General features: G+C 34.9%; 3 protein-coding genes across 3 annotated transcripts; 1 reads left to right on the top strand and 2 right to left on the bottom strand.

The window, feature by feature from the left end:
* Positions 1 to 1,201: 1,201 nt before the first annotated feature.
* Positions 1,202 to 5,560, top strand: LOC111318204 (protein CLAVATA3 INSENSITIVE RECEPTOR KINASE 6-like). Its single transcript, XM_022920918.2, has 11 exons — positions 1,202 to 2,108; positions 2,196 to 2,328; positions 2,493 to 2,564; positions 2,648 to 2,791; positions 2,924 to 2,995; positions 3,096 to 3,155; positions 3,291 to 3,388; positions 3,679 to 3,828; positions 3,928 to 4,269; positions 4,482 to 4,861; positions 4,957 to 5,560. Exons 1-11 carry the CDS (start codon positions 2,006 to 2,008, stop codon positions 5,275 to 5,277), a joined length of 1,875 nt encoding a protein of 624 aa, XP_022776653.1. The 5' UTR covers positions 1,202 to 2,005; the 3' UTR covers positions 5,278 to 5,560.
* Positions 5,561 to 5,927: 367 nt separating this feature from the next.
* Positions 5,928 to 8,123, bottom strand: LOC111318206 (F-box/RNI-like superfamily protein). Its single transcript, XM_022920919.2, has 4 exons — positions 7,900 to 8,123; positions 6,761 to 7,573; positions 6,507 to 6,665; positions 5,928 to 6,379 (listed from the first exon to the last, which is right to left on the bottom strand). The coding sequence occupies exons 1-4, from the start codon at positions 8,104 to 8,106 to the stop codon at positions 6,086 to 6,088; spliced, it is 1,473 nt and encodes a 490-aa protein (XP_022776654.2). The 5' UTR covers positions 8,107 to 8,123; the 3' UTR covers positions 5,928 to 6,085.
* A 481-nt stretch (positions 8,124 to 8,604) lies between these two features.
* LOC111318203 (Phosphoribulokinase / Uridine kinase family) lies at positions 8,605 to 16,300 on the bottom strand. Its single transcript, XM_022920917.2, has 12 exons — positions 15,803 to 16,300; positions 14,173 to 14,526; positions 12,877 to 12,991; positions 12,400 to 12,595; positions 12,114 to 12,227; positions 11,805 to 11,978; positions 10,999 to 11,193; positions 10,340 to 10,462; positions 10,150 to 10,271; positions 9,922 to 10,039; positions 9,556 to 9,816; positions 8,605 to 9,201 (listed from the first exon to the last, which is right to left on the bottom strand). Exons 2-12 carry the CDS (start codon positions 14,507 to 14,509, stop codon positions 8,980 to 8,982), a joined length of 1,977 nt encoding a protein of 658 aa, XP_022776652.2. The 5' UTR covers positions 14,510 to 14,526; positions 15,803 to 16,300; the 3' UTR covers positions 8,605 to 8,979.
* Between the last annotated feature and the right edge of the window lie 388 nt (positions 16,301 to 16,688).

Genomic DNA, 16,688 nt, shown 5'->3' on the forward strand with positions numbered 1-16,688 from the left:
CAATGGCATAAATTGCACTCAAACCCCAACAGATTCAATGGCAAGTTGGATGCAGGTCCAATTCCTGCTGTCATGTCCTTTTTTTTTTTTTACTTCTTGGCTTTACGTTTGGGTAAAATCATTCAATATTCAGCAAACTTCACATGCAAATATTGGATTTGATCTTTTTTATTTCAATTAGATTTTCACTATTTAGAGTTGTGAAAGTATATGTGCTCTTTCCACTTGGTTGGCAATGCTCCATTGACAAATAAACTTCCACTTGAATGATTCATGGGAATATTTTCTTTTAGTATTGAACAAGCATATTGCCTATCACTGGCCTTTCCATAGCCTGAAAAACCAGTTAAAACCCAGAAAGCCAAGGGCTTCCTAGCCTTGATATTGGCATAAAAGTAAATGTCTGTCCAAACAGCCATTTGGATTGGTTTTGAAGTAAAATGTTCCTTCAAAACCATCTGAAAATCAACTTTACTTTTGTTAAAATGATAATGAATTTGCATTGAGCTAGGTTTTTTTAATGTCCAAAGGAAAGAAATATGTTCTGAAAGATCAAGTCAACCAAACTGTGGGGTCTCCATTGCACGTGTATCAAAATAAGCAATCATCAGTCTTTGCTTCTACTATGATGATGATGATTTCTGTTCTGTGAGAATGGGAATTAAATTTCCTACTCCAGGCCGTTTTGCTAGGACCATCATCACCCCATTGCTCTTTCATCAGATGGCAACGGATGTTTTAGTCATTACCAGATAATGCAGGGTCCACAACCCTCATGAAATATAATGTTATTTTGTTCTTAAAGAGTCCACTACTCAAAAATGGCATGAAAATAATAAACTTTAAAACATTATTTTTTATGAATAATCGAATAATATCCACATTATTCTTAAAAAATAAATTACCGAATGATCAAATTATAAAACATTTTTATATGTTCTCGAATTATAAAAGTAGACATGTAAGTATAGAAAGAGAGGGAAAGAGTGGTGGCAGCTTTTGCTTTATAAAGTTAGGTGCTTTTGGATTGTTAAATGGGACAGTCTCTTGACTGAGGAGACAAGGTGAGTGCATTAGAATAAAAAAAGGCGACACCTAACACAAAAATAATGCATAAAAAAAAATATGCGTGAAATAATTCACACAGCAAAGATCTCACAAGGAGCTATTACATCAACAATCCCAAGCACAATCCCCTCGAGATTCTCACCTTTTTTTATGCTAATAATTATTATATAGCAAAATAAAAGAGGGAATTTCCTGACTTAAATTTTTTTTTCAAAGAAATGGCCAACCTCAGGGAATGTTGGATTCCCCACAGGCCACAGTGGAAGCTTAGCAAATCAAAGCAATCCCAACACTTGTTCTATTCTCTCTATCTGACACCAAAAACCTGCCTAACCCACCTGGTAAAAAAAACCCAAATTTTGATTAACCATCCTGATTATAATAAAATCTTACAGTGCTTAACAGTTAAAACTTCACTTTGATGTTTTACATTTTTTTTTTTACAATAATGTGGTACAAGAGGAGAAAATTCTCAAACATCCTGTTCCCTACATAAATACATGATTGAAAGAATTTTCTTTATCAATCATGTTTTGATATTTATATAGATTTGGTTAATATGGCTTAGCTTTTATATATTCTTTTTTCTCTACTTTTGATTGAACCAGTGGCAGGCATGTTACTTCTCTCTGGTGTATTTTAAACTATCTCAAAGTCTCTGGTTTCTTGGCTCTTGGTTCTGAGTTCTGACAGAAAGTTGAGAGTGTGTGTGCAAATTCTATTCTTGTATAGGAACCATGGGGACTTTCACTGCTTGGCTTTTGATGTAAGCATTGCATAAAACAACACAATCCTACTTGAGCATTACTTCAGTTGAATCGTTTGCTTACAAACTTCTACCAGCTCCTTACCTGCTTCCTAGTTCCCTACATATAAAAGAAACTGGTTTTTTATTTCTTTGTTGCCTTGCTCTCTTTGAGCTGCAACTACTGAAGCAATGGAATTCAGGAAAGAGAAGATTGTTTTAAGTTGTGTGGCCTTGATCTGCTTGTGGACTTCTGCATGTGGATTGCTTTCACCAAAAGGTGTAAACTTTGAAGGTAACTCAACTAATTTCTTCTAATTGATGAAACACATGGTTGTCTTTTGAATTGTATGTGATGAAGAAAAAATTTTCTTTTCTTCAGTGCAAGCTTTAATGGGCATAAAAGCTTTTCTGGTTGATCCTCATGGGGTTCTTAACAATTGGGATGATGCTGCTGTTGATCCATGCAGCTGGACTATGGTCACATGCTCTCCTGATGGTCTAGTCATTGGCCTGTAAGTAGTCCTTTAGTATATCAATACACAAACACAATATACACTCATTCAAACTCGAAAATGACTAACAAATACACAAAAAGATAAATAGTTACATTTCTAGTACTTCAGTAATGATTAGGGAAGATATGGTATCTGATGTGGTTGAAATGATTTTGTTTCAGAGGAGCTCCAAGCCAGAATTTGTCTGGTACACTTGCCCCCACAATCGGAAACTTGACAAATCTCCAACAAGTGTCAGTATCAAATTGTCATCAGATAAATTGTAATTTATAGTTTTTAGCTAGCTAGAATGTCTTATTGAATGAAAGTTTTGCAGGCTCCTACAGAATAACAACATATCAGGACATATACCCTCCGAATTAGGGAAGCTTCCGAAGCTTCACACACTTGATCTTTCTAACAACTACTTCTCTGGTCAAATTCCCAGCACTCTGTCCCGTTTAAAAGGTCTCCAATATTTGTAAGTATATATATTGAAATATTGCCATGCTTTAGCTTTTTTTCCCCCTAAATTATGGATTAAACTAGATTGAATCTGATTATGGATTAAACTAGTTTGAATCTGATGATGGTTTTCTTTGAATTGGATCAGGAGGCTGAATAATAACAGTCTCTCAGGAGCAATACCTTCCTCTCTGGCAAACATGACTCTGCTCACTTTCCTGTAATTCTCTTAATCCTATGGACGCCAGTTAGTTTTCTTTCCAAACTGATGCATATCAGGTTAAGGATTAACAATACGTGGGATCTATTCGATTTGCCAGGGACTTGTCTTTCAATAATTTGAGTGGACCAGTGCCAGGATTGCTAGAAAAAACATTCAAGTAAGTTACTTCTGCCGTTAGCTGTTAAATCCGGTGTTCACGGTTTTTAAAACAAGAAATTGAATTATATGACTATTAGTAATATTTTCGTCCATTTATTATTTGCTTACATAATTTTTAGTTGACATCACACAGCATTGTTGGAAACCCATTGATCTGTGCCGCGGAAGATGAGCATGACTGCTCCAGAACAAGACCAATGCCAATGTCTTTGTCCTTAAACAATTCACAAAGTAAGAACAGTTCTCCCCTCTTGAATGTTTCTACATTTTGTCCAAATCTCGAAGTTCTGTTCAAAAAGTTGTGTTACTTCTTTTTCTAACTATTAATCACCTACCCTTTGACTTTAGTGTAAAATTCATGATTTGAGTCAGCCCATCTAGAATTTAAGATTTTTATATGTATCCTATCACCTGCTTTAAGATTATGTTACTTTCCCGTTCTGTTAGAAATTCAAATTCCCTCCCAAATTTGTATAATTGTTTAATTCTCTTAATCTGACATCATTTTCTGTCCTTGTTAGACTCACAACCCTCTGGTAGACCCAAGAGCCATAAAATTGCTTTAGCCTTCGGCTCCAGCCTAGGCTGCATCTGCCTACTTATTCTTGGCTTTGGTTTCTTTCTTTGGTGGAGGCAAAGACACAACCAGCAAATATTCTTCGATGTTAACGGTTAGTGAGAACTGAAACAATAAAAATAGTTGCATAACACACTTAATTTATAAGAAAGGGCTAATTTGTCCCCATAAAATACTCTTCTGAACATTTCAGAACAACATCGAGAAGAAGTTTGCCTTGGAAACTTGAAGAGGTTCCATTTCAAGGAACTTCAGATAGCTACTAACAACTTCAGTAGCGAGAACTTGGTTGGAAAAGGAGGTTTTGGAAACGTATATAAAGGTTATCTCCAGGATGGAACAGTTGTAGCTGTAAAAAGGCTTAAAGATGGAAATGCCATTGGAGGTGAAATCCAATTTCAGACTGAAGTTGAGATGATGAGCCTAGCAGTTCACCGCAACCTCCTTCGGCTCTATGGATTTTGCATGACAGCGACAGAGAGACTTTTGGTTTACCCTTACATGTCCAATGGTAGCGTTGCTAGTCGACTCAAAGGTAATGGAACAGCAATCATTGCTACTCTTTTATAACTCAGATTGATAAGATTTATGAAGTATAAGTACTAAAAATCCTAACAATGAAGCACATAATGGATGAATAGTCCAATAGTATAAGATGCATTAGAATGTTTATTGTCACCAATCTTAAATGTCCAAATAATGCAAAAATTTACCAACGAATAATGTTGGTAAGTTCTAACTTTGCAGCCAAACCAGCCTTAGATTGGGGAACGAGGAAAAGAATAGCTTTAGGAGCAGCTAGGGGCTTATTGTACTTGCACGAGCAGTGTGATCCAAAGATAATTCACAGGGATGTTAAAGCTGCAAATGTACTTCTTGATGATTACTGTGAGGCCATAGTTGGTGATTTTGGATTGGCAAAGTTGTTGGATCACCAGAAGTCACATGTGACAACAGCTGTGCGGGGCACTGTCGGACATATAGCCCCGGAATACCTATCCACCGGGCAGTCCTCTGAGAAAACAGATGTTTTTGGGTTTGGTATCCTTTTACTTGAGCTGATATCTGGACTGAGAGCTCTTGAATTTGGGAAGACAGCTAACCAGAAAGGAGCCATGCTTGACTGGGTAAGCTAATCAAAGAAATTTTACTTGTCAGACTATTCTCACTATGTATCAAATTACAGAAATCTAATGTACTTGGTTATTATTATTATATGTAGGTAAGAAAAATTCACCAAGAAAAGAAACTGGAGATGCTAGTTGACAAGGACCTGAAGAACAACTATGATAGAATTGAGCTTGAAGAAATGGCTCAAGTGGCCCTTTTATGCACTCAAAACCTTCCAAGTCATAGACCCAAGATGTCAGAAGTGGTTCGGATGCTGGAAGGTGATGGACTTGCTGACAAGTGGGAAGCTTCTCAGAGAGCTGAAGCAACCAGGTCTAGAGCCAATGAATTCTCCTCTTCAGAGAGATATTCTGATCTTACTGATGACTCTTCCTTACTGGTTCAAGCAATGGAGCTCTCTGGACCAAGATGACTTTCACCTCTGAAATGGGGAGAGAATCATAAATTGTTTAAAAGAAGAAACGTAAAAAGAATCTCATGAGTCATGATAGAAATGTGTTGAAATGAACTTGTTGTATAGTATTATAACACTGGAAACTCTAGATCTGTCTCATTTCTGATTGTACAGATTTAGATTCAAGAAAAAACTGACAAATTTAGGTTGAGTGGTACATTTCCTGCTTCTGGCGAGTGAAGAATTTTTCTGTAGTTGTTTACTGTGAGTTACTTGTAATAAAAGTCCTATTTCAAATGAATTTTGTTTGCTCCCTAAAATTTAATGCCGTGGTCTTCAGGAATTTTAAAGAGCTATCACTGGTATTTATCACTAGGAATCCCAAATTCCAAGTTTTTTTTGCACCCAAAATAGGTTTATGTATGTGCATGTATCCATGCATATGTGATGGCATCTATAATATTTACAGGACAAAGTTTTCAGCCTAAAAGAGGACATACTAATAGAACAACCCATGATTCTCAATGACATTCACATATTCTAAGAACAAATCAGACTCAGACATAACATACTGCTTCCATTTCTTCAGGTTATTTCCAATTTCCAAGCTTTCCGATGAAAGCATCATCAATATCCTGATAAAAGAACTTCTCTTTAACTTCATACAATTTGCTCAATAACGATATTATTCACATTTCAAAAGAATATGTTACAGAAACATGCATTTGGAGCCCAAGTGCTATTTGAGATTCCAAAAGAAAGATAAGGAATTAGCAGATGGAAGGGCAAGATACTTAGTTGTTCTCTATTAACAGACAAACAATTCTTAATCTAGAATGACGAAAATTTCTGCTTGAGCAGAGGCCCGTTTAAACCTCAACAGCTCGATTAACATATTCAGTCTTTCATCCATGACATATATACAAGGTGAGAAACTCATTGTCTCAAGTGCTGGTGACTTTGCAAGAAGGAATTTGATGAACTCCATCTCATGAGGCACGCCAGACATATCTGTCATCTTCACAACTTTAAGTTGTTTGAATGTGCAATCTGAAGGGCATTCTTCTTCCCAGAAATTCAAATCGGGCGCATCTATAGCAGCTAATGTGTTTGAGGAACCCTAAAGGAACCACCGCAGAGTGAACGGGGTCATTTGGATCTTGAATGATTCACCATAAAGTAGTACAAAAGGTAGAAACAGACAATAACATCAATCACAAATGAAAATATAGAACTACAACACTCACCGAAATCTTAAGTTCGTTTAAATTAGGAGAGTTAGCAATCAAGCGAAGAACAACGAGTATCTCCTTCATATCTTCAAAACTCACTTGATACAATTCTACCACCTTTAGATGGTTATATGTAATTGGAAGTCTTCCAGGGTCATCACCTATGCTTAAATACTTAAAGTCACAGAAAATTTAACTGACAGTACCTTGGAACAAGTATAAACTAATTCAACTTGACAAACCAAAGTAGAAATGTAATATCATTTTACCTTCGTGAAGTATATATGCCCAATGAGCCTCTCAAGACGAGGTGCACCACCAAGAAACCTGTTAAAGTTGCTGCTTGAACTTTGCTCAAAGTGTTCAGCTTTGTCATCAGTCATATACATAGCAACTGACATTGCAACTAAAAGTGGGGTATTTTCAAGACAAATGTCTTTAAATTCACCTTCCAGACACAAATACTTAAGATTTGGAGCTCGGATTGTAAGAGCTAAACTATCAAAATACGACAATGCCAAGCTCTCAAGAAGAGGGCAACTAAATATAAGACTTTCAATTGCCTCAGGGGAAACCAAAACCTGGTGGAGATTAAGACTTTTCAAGCACAAGAATCCTTTAAAACTAGGTGGCGGATCAAATTCACAACGAAAAAGCTCCAAACGGGTCAACTTTTTACAATTAAAAAGACAAGAAGGAACTCTAAACCACTCTCCTTCTCCCAATTCAAGAACCAACTCTTTGATATCATTCCTCGAAAGGAAAAGTAACCATTGATCAATATCTGGGCAGCATTGCAAGTTTGTAGTAGTAAGCTGGAACTTATGAATCGGCCCTTGGTGCAGAAAAAGAGCCCGAGTTATAAATTTAACAAGACTATCCTCAACTTCACATTGATCATCCGATGAAATCACACATTTCTCATCAAATACAAGCTGAGTAAGTGCTGACCATTTATATCTCCATTTACTTGACAAAATGCTGGTCCTCACAGCATCTCTTATTGGTAAACGCGTGAGGATACTTTCTATAATGCTTTGAGGCAAATCAGTTATTAAATCTGGACCCGAAACATCATCCATCTGCACAATTTAAGCATATATATATATATATATATATATCAATGACTTGTTCGACATGTAACCTGTTGATAGTTCTAGACAATCTTCAATTTCTCATTAATTTTAGCTTCAAACAAAAGACCAAACATACTAGCATAATCCTAAAGATAGAAAATTTAGCATTTCATGCACATTATTTGGGAAATTGAGGATTAAAAAATGGGATTTTCTAATTCATTCCATCAGTGAAGAAGAAAACGGATCTTGATCAAATAAAATTGAAAGAAATGGGATACAAAATGGTAAATAAATGAGATTAAAAATATAGCGAGAAAAGAATAACTAACCGATGATAAAATCAAAAACCCAGAAGCAGAACTCAATTTCCTTATGGTCTTCCTGTAGTGTTCCTCTTCTTTAACTCTTTCATCAGATACTGAAGCTAAACGGGAAAAGGAAACAACTTTACGTGTTGGGTGGGAGAAACCTTGTTCTGTTTGCACTTGTCTGGCAATTTGCAATTTGTTTAGTACATATAAAAGGGACATCTTCATATTTGGGTTGGGAGTCTGGGGGCCCATTTGGACTTCGTTTGCTGGCTAGGTTTGAGCTTTTTTTTCGGGCGGATAAGGATAAGATAATTCAAATTAGTTTTTTTGCTTTTGATCGATTAAAAAAAAGATGTTTTGAACCAAATTCAAAATCTTTTAACGTTAAAAAAGAGTTCATTTTTTCCCCCTTTGGTAAAATAAAAATGGGAGACAAATAAAATGGATGGATTGTTGAGATAACTTTTAATCATTGATGATCAACTTTAACTTTATTACTATTTCAAAATTTATCTTTCATATGCAGGCGAAAAAGAGAGATGTTTCCCACCCCATTAACTGAAAAAGTTAACATAGCTTTAGTCCAAGTATTAGTGTGTTTAGATTGATTTGCTTCTATAATGTCACCATTCGATGGCTACCTTGATATCAGTGATTAAAAATTTTTTTATTCGAATCTGTTAATATAAAAAAATGATTTTCATAAATTTATTAAACACAATATAAATAAATACTTAAATTAACTCAAAAAAAAGTTGTAGTAATCAAGACTTAAGAACTCGTTCAGCATGAAAAAAAAAAAAGTAGAGAATGTCACGACTGGTTAAAAGAGCATTTTCCAATAGCCGAATATGACAAGAAGTCCCCACAAAGTGAAAAGAAAATTGGCAGAGCACCCTTCTTTACCAAACCCTCAAAGAGAAGCTTGAAAGCTTTGTTTTGTTTGCCCCCTCGTAACTCTTTTAATCATCAGTTTTCACTGTCTTTCCCGAGCAGAAGAGTAATGCTGCAAAAACACTTGGTGGGACAATTGAAAATCTTAAAAAAAAAAAAAAAAAAAAAGACATGAAAATGAGAAAATTATTCCAGAGGATTGAATCAGTCTCGGGTTAAAAAGCCCCTGAATAAGAAGATTCCTAGGCCGCCAATTGCCAATGTTGTTAAAATTAGAGGAACTTTAACAGGTTCTGCACCAGCCACCATGTTTTTCCTTCTTGTACTTGCTTGCTTAGATCTCTCTCCCAGTCTCTCATGAAGGAGATTACTAAGGTTATCTAACTGATGCATGATTTGACGTTGTCCCCGTGCAACAGTGGATATCTGTTTCACAGACGTTAGAGCATATAAAATTTAGGCAAACCAACTGGCTATGAAACTTCAAATGAATCAAAAATATACTTGAGCAGATATAGGCTAATTGCATCAGTACTAGAACTCCTAGCCATTGATGTTCTAAATTATGTCGGACAGTTTCAGTTGATCCCTTGACAACTAAGACCAGCCCTTAATGGCCACGCCTAACACTTTCTAACTTTTCCCTAGGAGCCTCAAATGTTTTGACTCTTATAGCCAGCAATCTAGATCAGATTCTTAATTCTGGCAATTCTAGATCTCTTATGTTGACCAGTAACCTCCAGAATAACAAACTTGAATAAAAGGGCATAGCTGTAGTACCTCTTCCATTAAAGGTGAATCCTTAGACAGATGAGAGGAAGATGAAGAATTGGGCATTATGGAACCATTGCCTAAACCATTGATGAAGTAAGAAGTTGGAGCAGAGCCATTGCAAGATTCAGTCTGAAAAGCCAAGTTTTGTTGGCTGGAAGTACATCTCTTGATGGTTAACTTGGAATTCAACTCTTCAACACGGGTAGTAAATTCATCCATTCTATCATTCAGAGAGGATATCTGTTCTGAAAGCTGAGTAATGACTCCCTACACAAAAAGAAGAAAAGTAAAGGGGATATAAGTTACTAATGCATTCACCAAAAATATATATATAGAAAATCAAGTACAAAGGTAAAAGAGCTACATAAAAACCTTGTTTGCTAGAGCTGACTCTGAATTTCTCTCAACAAACCTCCGGTTGTTCACACCATATCCAGCTAAGTTCGGTATATTCTTCTCTCTTTGAGTTGAATATGAATGCGACATACCGCTGTTTTTGTTACACCATGTAAAGCAGGTCTATTAGTTAAATGCATTTAAAAAGGGCCATCAAACAGCATCCTTATGCGGCAGAAAAAGAAATGTATCAGAAGTTTACACCTTTTGAGATGCCTATTTCTCGAGGCAACCCTATCCGCAGAGGCTCTTAAGAGCGCTTCCTTGGGGCTTGACACCAGATCCTCATCTAGGCTGAGTTTTGTCTTCAAATCCTCTGGCAGGGCCTGTCCAATACTTAGATAAGAGCTACTAAAATTGAAAAAGACATCACAAGCTTTTGGCAGTCTCATACCATAACCTCATTTACAAGCTTTTCCAACTGGATTTGTTCAATATAGGTACGTGGAATGTATGAACCTTCCAAACCAAGCTGCTCGGCAACACATTTTACAACTGACCTATCTCTTCCTTGCACCTGTTTAAGAATGTCAAAACGCAATGGTTGGTACTAGCCTATAAACAAACTACAAATTACAGTAATATTTTGAAGTAAGAAATATGACCAATGTTTTAAATGAAACAGTTATGCATCAAATTCCCCACATGATTATCTGAGCTCCTCCAAAATATAAAGTACAACTAAAATGTCAATTTGGCTACTTCCAGGAATTATATATGGCACTTCTAAAGCACTTATGCTGTGAATCATATAAATCCAAACTCAAAATTTTTAACCCTTCCAAATGTTATATCAACAACTATACAAATTATCAGGTAGAAGGTCAAATTCGCAATTTGACAAAGAAAAAATTGTAAGAACCATTATCAAAACAAAGTAGTTAAAACATAATACAAGTGACCAAAATGGAAAAAAAATGGAGCAAATTACTAAACATTTATAGAAACTAGAAAGTTAAGAATAAGTTTTCAACTTTAAAAAGTTTTGAAAGTACATTAAAACACCACATTTGTAGTACTTGCTTAGATGAAGATTTCCATTCTCAGAAGTACCTGAAGATAGTGACGATTTAGCTGTTCCAGCCAATCAATTTTCACGCAAACTCTATCATCAGAGAATACATGGCTGTTTCTTTTGAGGATGGTTGCTATTGTATAACCCAAGGCCATTAGTCCACCAAGAAGGCGCACGCTAACTTCGAATGTAATTCTTGGAGATATGACAAATGGAATATCTGTTACCCATTCCTGAAAATGAGACTCACAAACTATCAAATCAGACTTTCATTTGTTGGTCAGTTTCTTAACAAACAAACACTAGTGGAGAAAGGAGAGACATCATACACAAAGAAAACAGATGGAGAACAAGGAATTTCAATCCAACATTCAAACCCCAAAAGTATATAGACAAAAAGACTGTTGTATTCTTTTTCTTAGTAAGATGACTTTGTCAAGATCCATCCACCACTAAACAACAGATTCTCTAGAATCAAAGCATAGTGGATATCCAATTTGCCAGTTTAATACCAACCTAGTTATTCTGATTAAGATCATTCCCAAGGGAATTCTGTAACACTGAGAACCAGGTCATTGGGAAGCTATTTGTTCAGACTTGAACACAGATGTCAAACACATGCAATGACCAATATTTTCTTTTTAAGGAATATCTAATTAGAGCTAGAGACATACATGTTTTCTCAAAATATCTATAGTAATACCTCCAGAGTCGTACAATAATCTTAACTCTTGTAGTACATGAATTATAGGACCACTGAAATTTTATGAAGATATGAACTCACAAGTCACATATGTAGGATCTCAACTCGTGATAATAAGAGACAGAAATTCAAGGGACAAACCTCAAACATGAGACTATATTTTCCATCTTTATTCCGCATCCGCAGATATGATTGGCAAGATTCTGGATCTTCACCAGGAGGTAGAAGGTATATATCATAAGTCTGCTCCTTTGTTTCTGTATGTGCTTCAGAAACAACACTCTTAATTTGATCCACTGTAAACTTCCTTGCTGACTACAATAAACAGAAAAACTGAGATGCCAGAACGGATAAGGACATAGATACTGGGATAGAAATAAGTACAATTACCAGTATCTTTATAATTTGTACCATAGAGAAACAAGCAAAGAAGTTGGAGCAAATAGTAACCTTTAAAATATAAGTCGGACTTTGAAATCCAGTAAATGGGTTGAACTTGTTAATGATTTTGATATGTGCTGTTTGGAGATCTGGCTCGATAAAGGCCTTGTACATTGGATATACCTGTATAACAGACAACATGCTGACTTCTTCTAGAAAACAACCATAGTGCACTGAAACATTAAAGTAGCTTAGTAGCTTACTATAATTTTACAAAACAACAACCAACTAAGCTTTTCTCACTCTCTGGTAATAAATTTCACCAAAAAAAAAAAAACAAGGGAGCTGAACATACAGTTTCAGAAATTTGATGGATTATTTCTTCAGGCTCTTGGCCAACGCGTTGTATGTCTCGTAGAACTCGTTTAACAAGGTCAAAGTGAACTCCCCCAGTGACAGATACTCGAAGATCCAGCATAGGTCTCAACTTTTCACTCAAAGCATAGATGCCCTCAATGATTACAATGCGCGAGCTCGGGACTTCAAGGGTTCTGTCATAGATACATGCTAGACTAAATATAAAATCTATCGACCAGATATGAAAGCAGTATAAACTATCTGATTAAGAATCTGATTAATCTCATACTATGGTTTGACGATGGCAGTAAATCCAATTCTGTAAACAAAATTGATCAGGACTTCTACAATTCACAATCAAATGTTACTACTATTATCATTACTTTTCCTTTGGCAAACCTGCGAAAACTTAATCCTTAACAGCTTTTTAAGCAAATGATAGTACTGATATGCACTAAATGAAGCAGTGTTCAACCTGTATCCTGTTCGGGAACTAGTCTTGAAATCATAGATGGGAATCTGAACTTCCTTCCCTTCCTTTAAATCATGAACATTCTGGAGCAACGTATCATAATCTGTCAAGCGTGGATCTGTTGTTTAAAAGAATCAGAAGATTGTTATTTTTCCGCTTTGCTTGCTTTCAGTTGAAACACTCAACTTCTAATTCCAAACAAAATAGATATTCAAACAAAAATTTAAAGCAGCCAGTCATATCTCATTTTCTATTGATGAGTAAAAATCATTCCTATCAAAATAAAGCACATTTAAGGGCATTCATGATAATGCACTTGACCCAGAAAAATAGATAATAGGGAAAACAACTCAAAATGGAAGGAAGGTATGAGTGAAAGGTTACAAAACAGAGAAACTTATTCATCAAAGATATGCAAGACCACTAAAACATTAACACTGGAGACATAAATAGTTTCTTTTCTTTAGGGGTTATTTCCCAATACTATCATTAGATGCTAAGTTGGAAATGCTGAGGCCGAGAATCTATGTAAGAATATAATAGGTTTTATTATCCATGCAATTAAAATTGAAAGAATGGTAGAAAACCTTAGGAAAACAAAAATATGTTGTCCATAAAGAAAACCTACCAAAAATGACCTAGATTAAAAGGAGAAATAATGAAAACCACTGATGTAGACCACAGAAAGCATTTAACTCATTAATATGGTTCCCCACCACTTCTGAAGTCTAATTACATGCTCTAAGAGCATCATAGCCAGAACAGAAGTTAAGCTATTCAAACAAGGAAATTTTGTTTAGCACTTCAATGTGACACCAAAGGCAATTCCAAACTGATATTGCTTGCATTTTTTTTATCTCCTCTTTGTTTAAATAGATTAGTTGTCAAACCCAAGGCCTTCACATCAATCAGGAACAACTTTTAATGTTACTACTGATAGTAAATAGTCATGCCATCAGCTAACATACTACCCCATTGTCGGACTTACGGCATTGAGTGATTCCCTTGATCAATTTAACATAATTATAAATACATTCTTGCACTAAGGAATAGCACCTTGTAATATGGTTCTAAATAGGTTGTTCACAAAACAGACAAAAATCACGGTCAAACAACCATGTCAGAGCAAATATCCTTCATACCAAGTTATCAATTAATTTTAAAAATAAAAGAACAAAAAAATTAATCCAAAAAAGTGGTGGGAAGACATCTTGAATTCCATAGCTTCTTCCTGGGAATAACTACCAATAGTACCACATTTTCAAAAGGATAAAAAAAATGAGAGAAAAGATGAATTACCATCAAAGTTGCCATCAACAATTCGACTAGAATCGTTATAGTTGTCCATTGATATAACAGCAATGCTGGGCATGAAGTTGAGTATCTTTTCTGTAAACACAGTCTTCCCTGCTCCAGAAGGACCTGCTAATCCTACCAATATTATTCCATCATTTTTTTGGGCTAACAATTGGCATGCACGGATAACAATAAAGAACCCCTTCTCAAAAGACAAGGGATCTTGGACTGAAAAAATCTCATGGCGATCACAATCTTTTCGCTTAACCAGCCGAACTTGATCTTTTAAGAGCCCTAGTTTTTTATGGTGTGATTCACTACCAGAATTGTCTTGAGCCATTGATATGACAGCTACCTCTGGTATAAGTGAACAAAGAAAAAAACAATAAATAAGCAGTGCAAGGAAACAATTAAAACATAGCTACGGCATATAGGACACTGAAAATGCTTCAACGTTCCAGTACTAAAAGACATGCCTGTAAAGCACATCAGTGAAACTAGATTTTCATCCAACATAAGACAGACAAGTTTGCAACTAGAAACGAAGACAGCCATTTATTGCCTGTATATCATTTCCATATAAAAGTTGCATGCATAAAACAAGAAAATAATAAAAACTTCAGTCAACAACAAAATTGAAAATAAGGAGTAAAATTCATTATCAAAACCAAAATTATCTCACCTCACATATAAAAAAAATAAAAGACTACAGCATTTATGCTCTCTTTTTGTATATATTTATGCTCTCCTTTTGTATAACTTTAAAAATTAAAATATAAATAAATAAAAGAAAAAACGCATCTGACCCAGTTCTTCAAGGATGGACACAGCGGCAATAGTTTTGTGGAAATAAAAAATTTGAACAACTCCTTTTGTACTAAATGAGAGGGAAATTAGGATGATTAATTTCAGTATCTTTGTAAAACGTTAATATATCATAAAGGCAATAATGAAAGCATCAAACTCCACAACTATAAGAGAAAAGAAAGCAGCTATTTAGATCATCATCATAAAAGATTACAGCAATACATATTTATTATGTCCCTGGATTGCTAACTGTCACGATTAGCGGTGTTACTGGTAATCAATATCTCATTTTTCAAATTAAAAACTCAAAATCTGTCAGACATTTAGCGTAAAAGGTAACAAAGAAAGAGCAAAATCAAGCAATAGCAAACAAACTCGTTCGTTTTTGCTTTATTTGGTGAGCTTTTGTCAGAAAAACAGATATAGAAAATCCTACATAGAGCACCAAAATAACATCTTCAAAGATCAAAACAAACGCCTTTTACATTCAACAAACAATAAAAACACAAAATTTTGATCCTCACTGACCCACCATTCTGAAAACATATAAAAAATCACATTCAGAAAAAAATGACAGCACCTTGAACGAAGTATCAAACAGAAACAAGAAAATATACCAAAACCTCTATTCCACACGTTATTTGGATCTAAAACAACCACCTTTACCCAAACAAATAAATAAATAAAATAAAACAAAGCAAATCAAATAATGAAAAAAATAATGATTACCCAGATTACAGAATGACAAAACAAGCAATAATTAAAAAATTAATCAAATCAATAAAAAAAAGGCAAGATTTTCAGCAATGATGACGAGTGTACTCACCGAGTCAGACCGAATGAGTCGTTTTTTTTTCTTTTTTTCTGTGTGTTCTTTATAGTAAATGAGTCACACTGAGTTCACCGCTTCTCCTTACACATATATAAAAAAAATATGGTTATTCTATTTCTCTCGTTTCTTTTCTCGGAATAGAAGCGAATGTGATTTTCCGGGATTTTCTTCTTCGTTTCTGGGAAGTTGGGAATAGACAATCTGCAAAGCAAAAAAACACTTTCTCGAGAATGGATTCACATAAAAGAAGAAAGAGAGAGCCCTTTAATACTAGTGGTACTTTAGATTTTTTCTTGGATGGGGGATTTTTCTTTAAATTAAATAAACAAATGTTGGGTGCCTCTTATTCAATCCCGGGAAGCCAAGTCTTTGCGTCTCAGATGGACTGTTTCTCTGCTTTGGATATTTACTTCCGAACTATGCTTATAATTTGGGTTGGCGGTGAGAGAAGGGCAGGGCCGTTGAAGATTGGACCATGATTTCTCAATCTGTCACGTACCGATATTTGTTTACATAAATATAGATATATATTTTTCACATAATATCCATTCCAAATATATCTCATAAATTCTATTATAGAGTTGCCCATCATTTTCAATTTTTTTTTAAACACATTTATAGCAATAAATTTTCTTGTTGTAAGATCACATTTGTTTAAAGAATATGTGCTTTAGTATTTTTATTTGTTGGTTGAGTTATAGAATAAGATCTTACTCCTTTATTTCAAAAAAAAAAAGTAGGTACCAAACAAATTGTAATCTAAGAATAAAAAAATAGTTATAGGTATTAAAATTTGAATTTTAAATATATTTATTGTTGACTTTTAAAAATAATTGAGTTAAATTTTAAATTTTAATCTTTTCATCTTCATATTTATCCC

The sequence above is a fragment of the Durio zibethinus genome, chromosome 2 (genome assembly GCF_047325235.1).
Source record: "Durio zibethinus cultivar Kanyao isolate XHJ-2024 chromosome 2, ASM4732523v1, whole genome shotgun sequence".
Lineage (NCBI taxonomy): Eukaryota > Viridiplantae > Streptophyta > Magnoliopsida > Malvales > Malvaceae > Durio > Durio zibethinus.

Excerpts from the sequence above, each read along its gene's own strand:
- LOC111318204 (XM_022920918.2), top strand. The coding sequence starts at position 2,006 with ATGGAATTCAGGAAAGAGAAGATTGTTTTAAGTTGTGTGGCCTTGATC. Across the intron at positions 4,270-4,481 it reads CGTTGCTAGTCGACTCAAAG|CCAAACCAGCCTTAGATTGG; the intron begins GTAATGGAACAG and ends CTAACTTTGCAG. Across the intron at positions 4,862-4,956 it reads AAGGAGCCATGCTTGACTGG|GTAAGAAAAATTCACCAAGA; the intron begins GTAAGCTAATCA and ends TATTATATGTAG.
- LOC111318206 (XM_022920919.2), bottom strand. The coding sequence starts at position 8,106 with ATGAAGATGTCCCTTTTATATGTACTAAACAAATTGCAAATTGCCAGA. Across the intron at positions 7,574-7,899 it reads GGTTTTTGATTTTATCATCG|ATGGATGATGTTTCGGGTCC; the intron begins GTTAGTTATTCT and ends TAAATTGTGCAG. Across the intron at positions 6,666-6,760 it reads GGCATATATACTTCACGAAG|TATTTAAGCATAGGTGATGA; the intron begins GTAAAATGATAT and ends TGTGACTTTAAG.
- LOC111318203 (XM_022920917.2), bottom strand. The coding sequence starts at position 14,509 with ATGGCTCAAGACAATTCTGGTAGTGAATCACACCATAAAAAACTAGGG. Across the intron at positions 11,194-11,804 it reads AATATAGTCTCATGTTTGAG|GAATGGGTAACAGATATTCC; the intron begins GTTTGTCCCTTG and ends TCTCATTTTCAG. Across the intron at positions 9,817-9,921 it reads AGTCAGCTCTAGCAAACAAG|GGAGTCATTACTCAGCTTTC; the intron begins GTTTTTATGTAG and ends CTTTTTGTGTAG.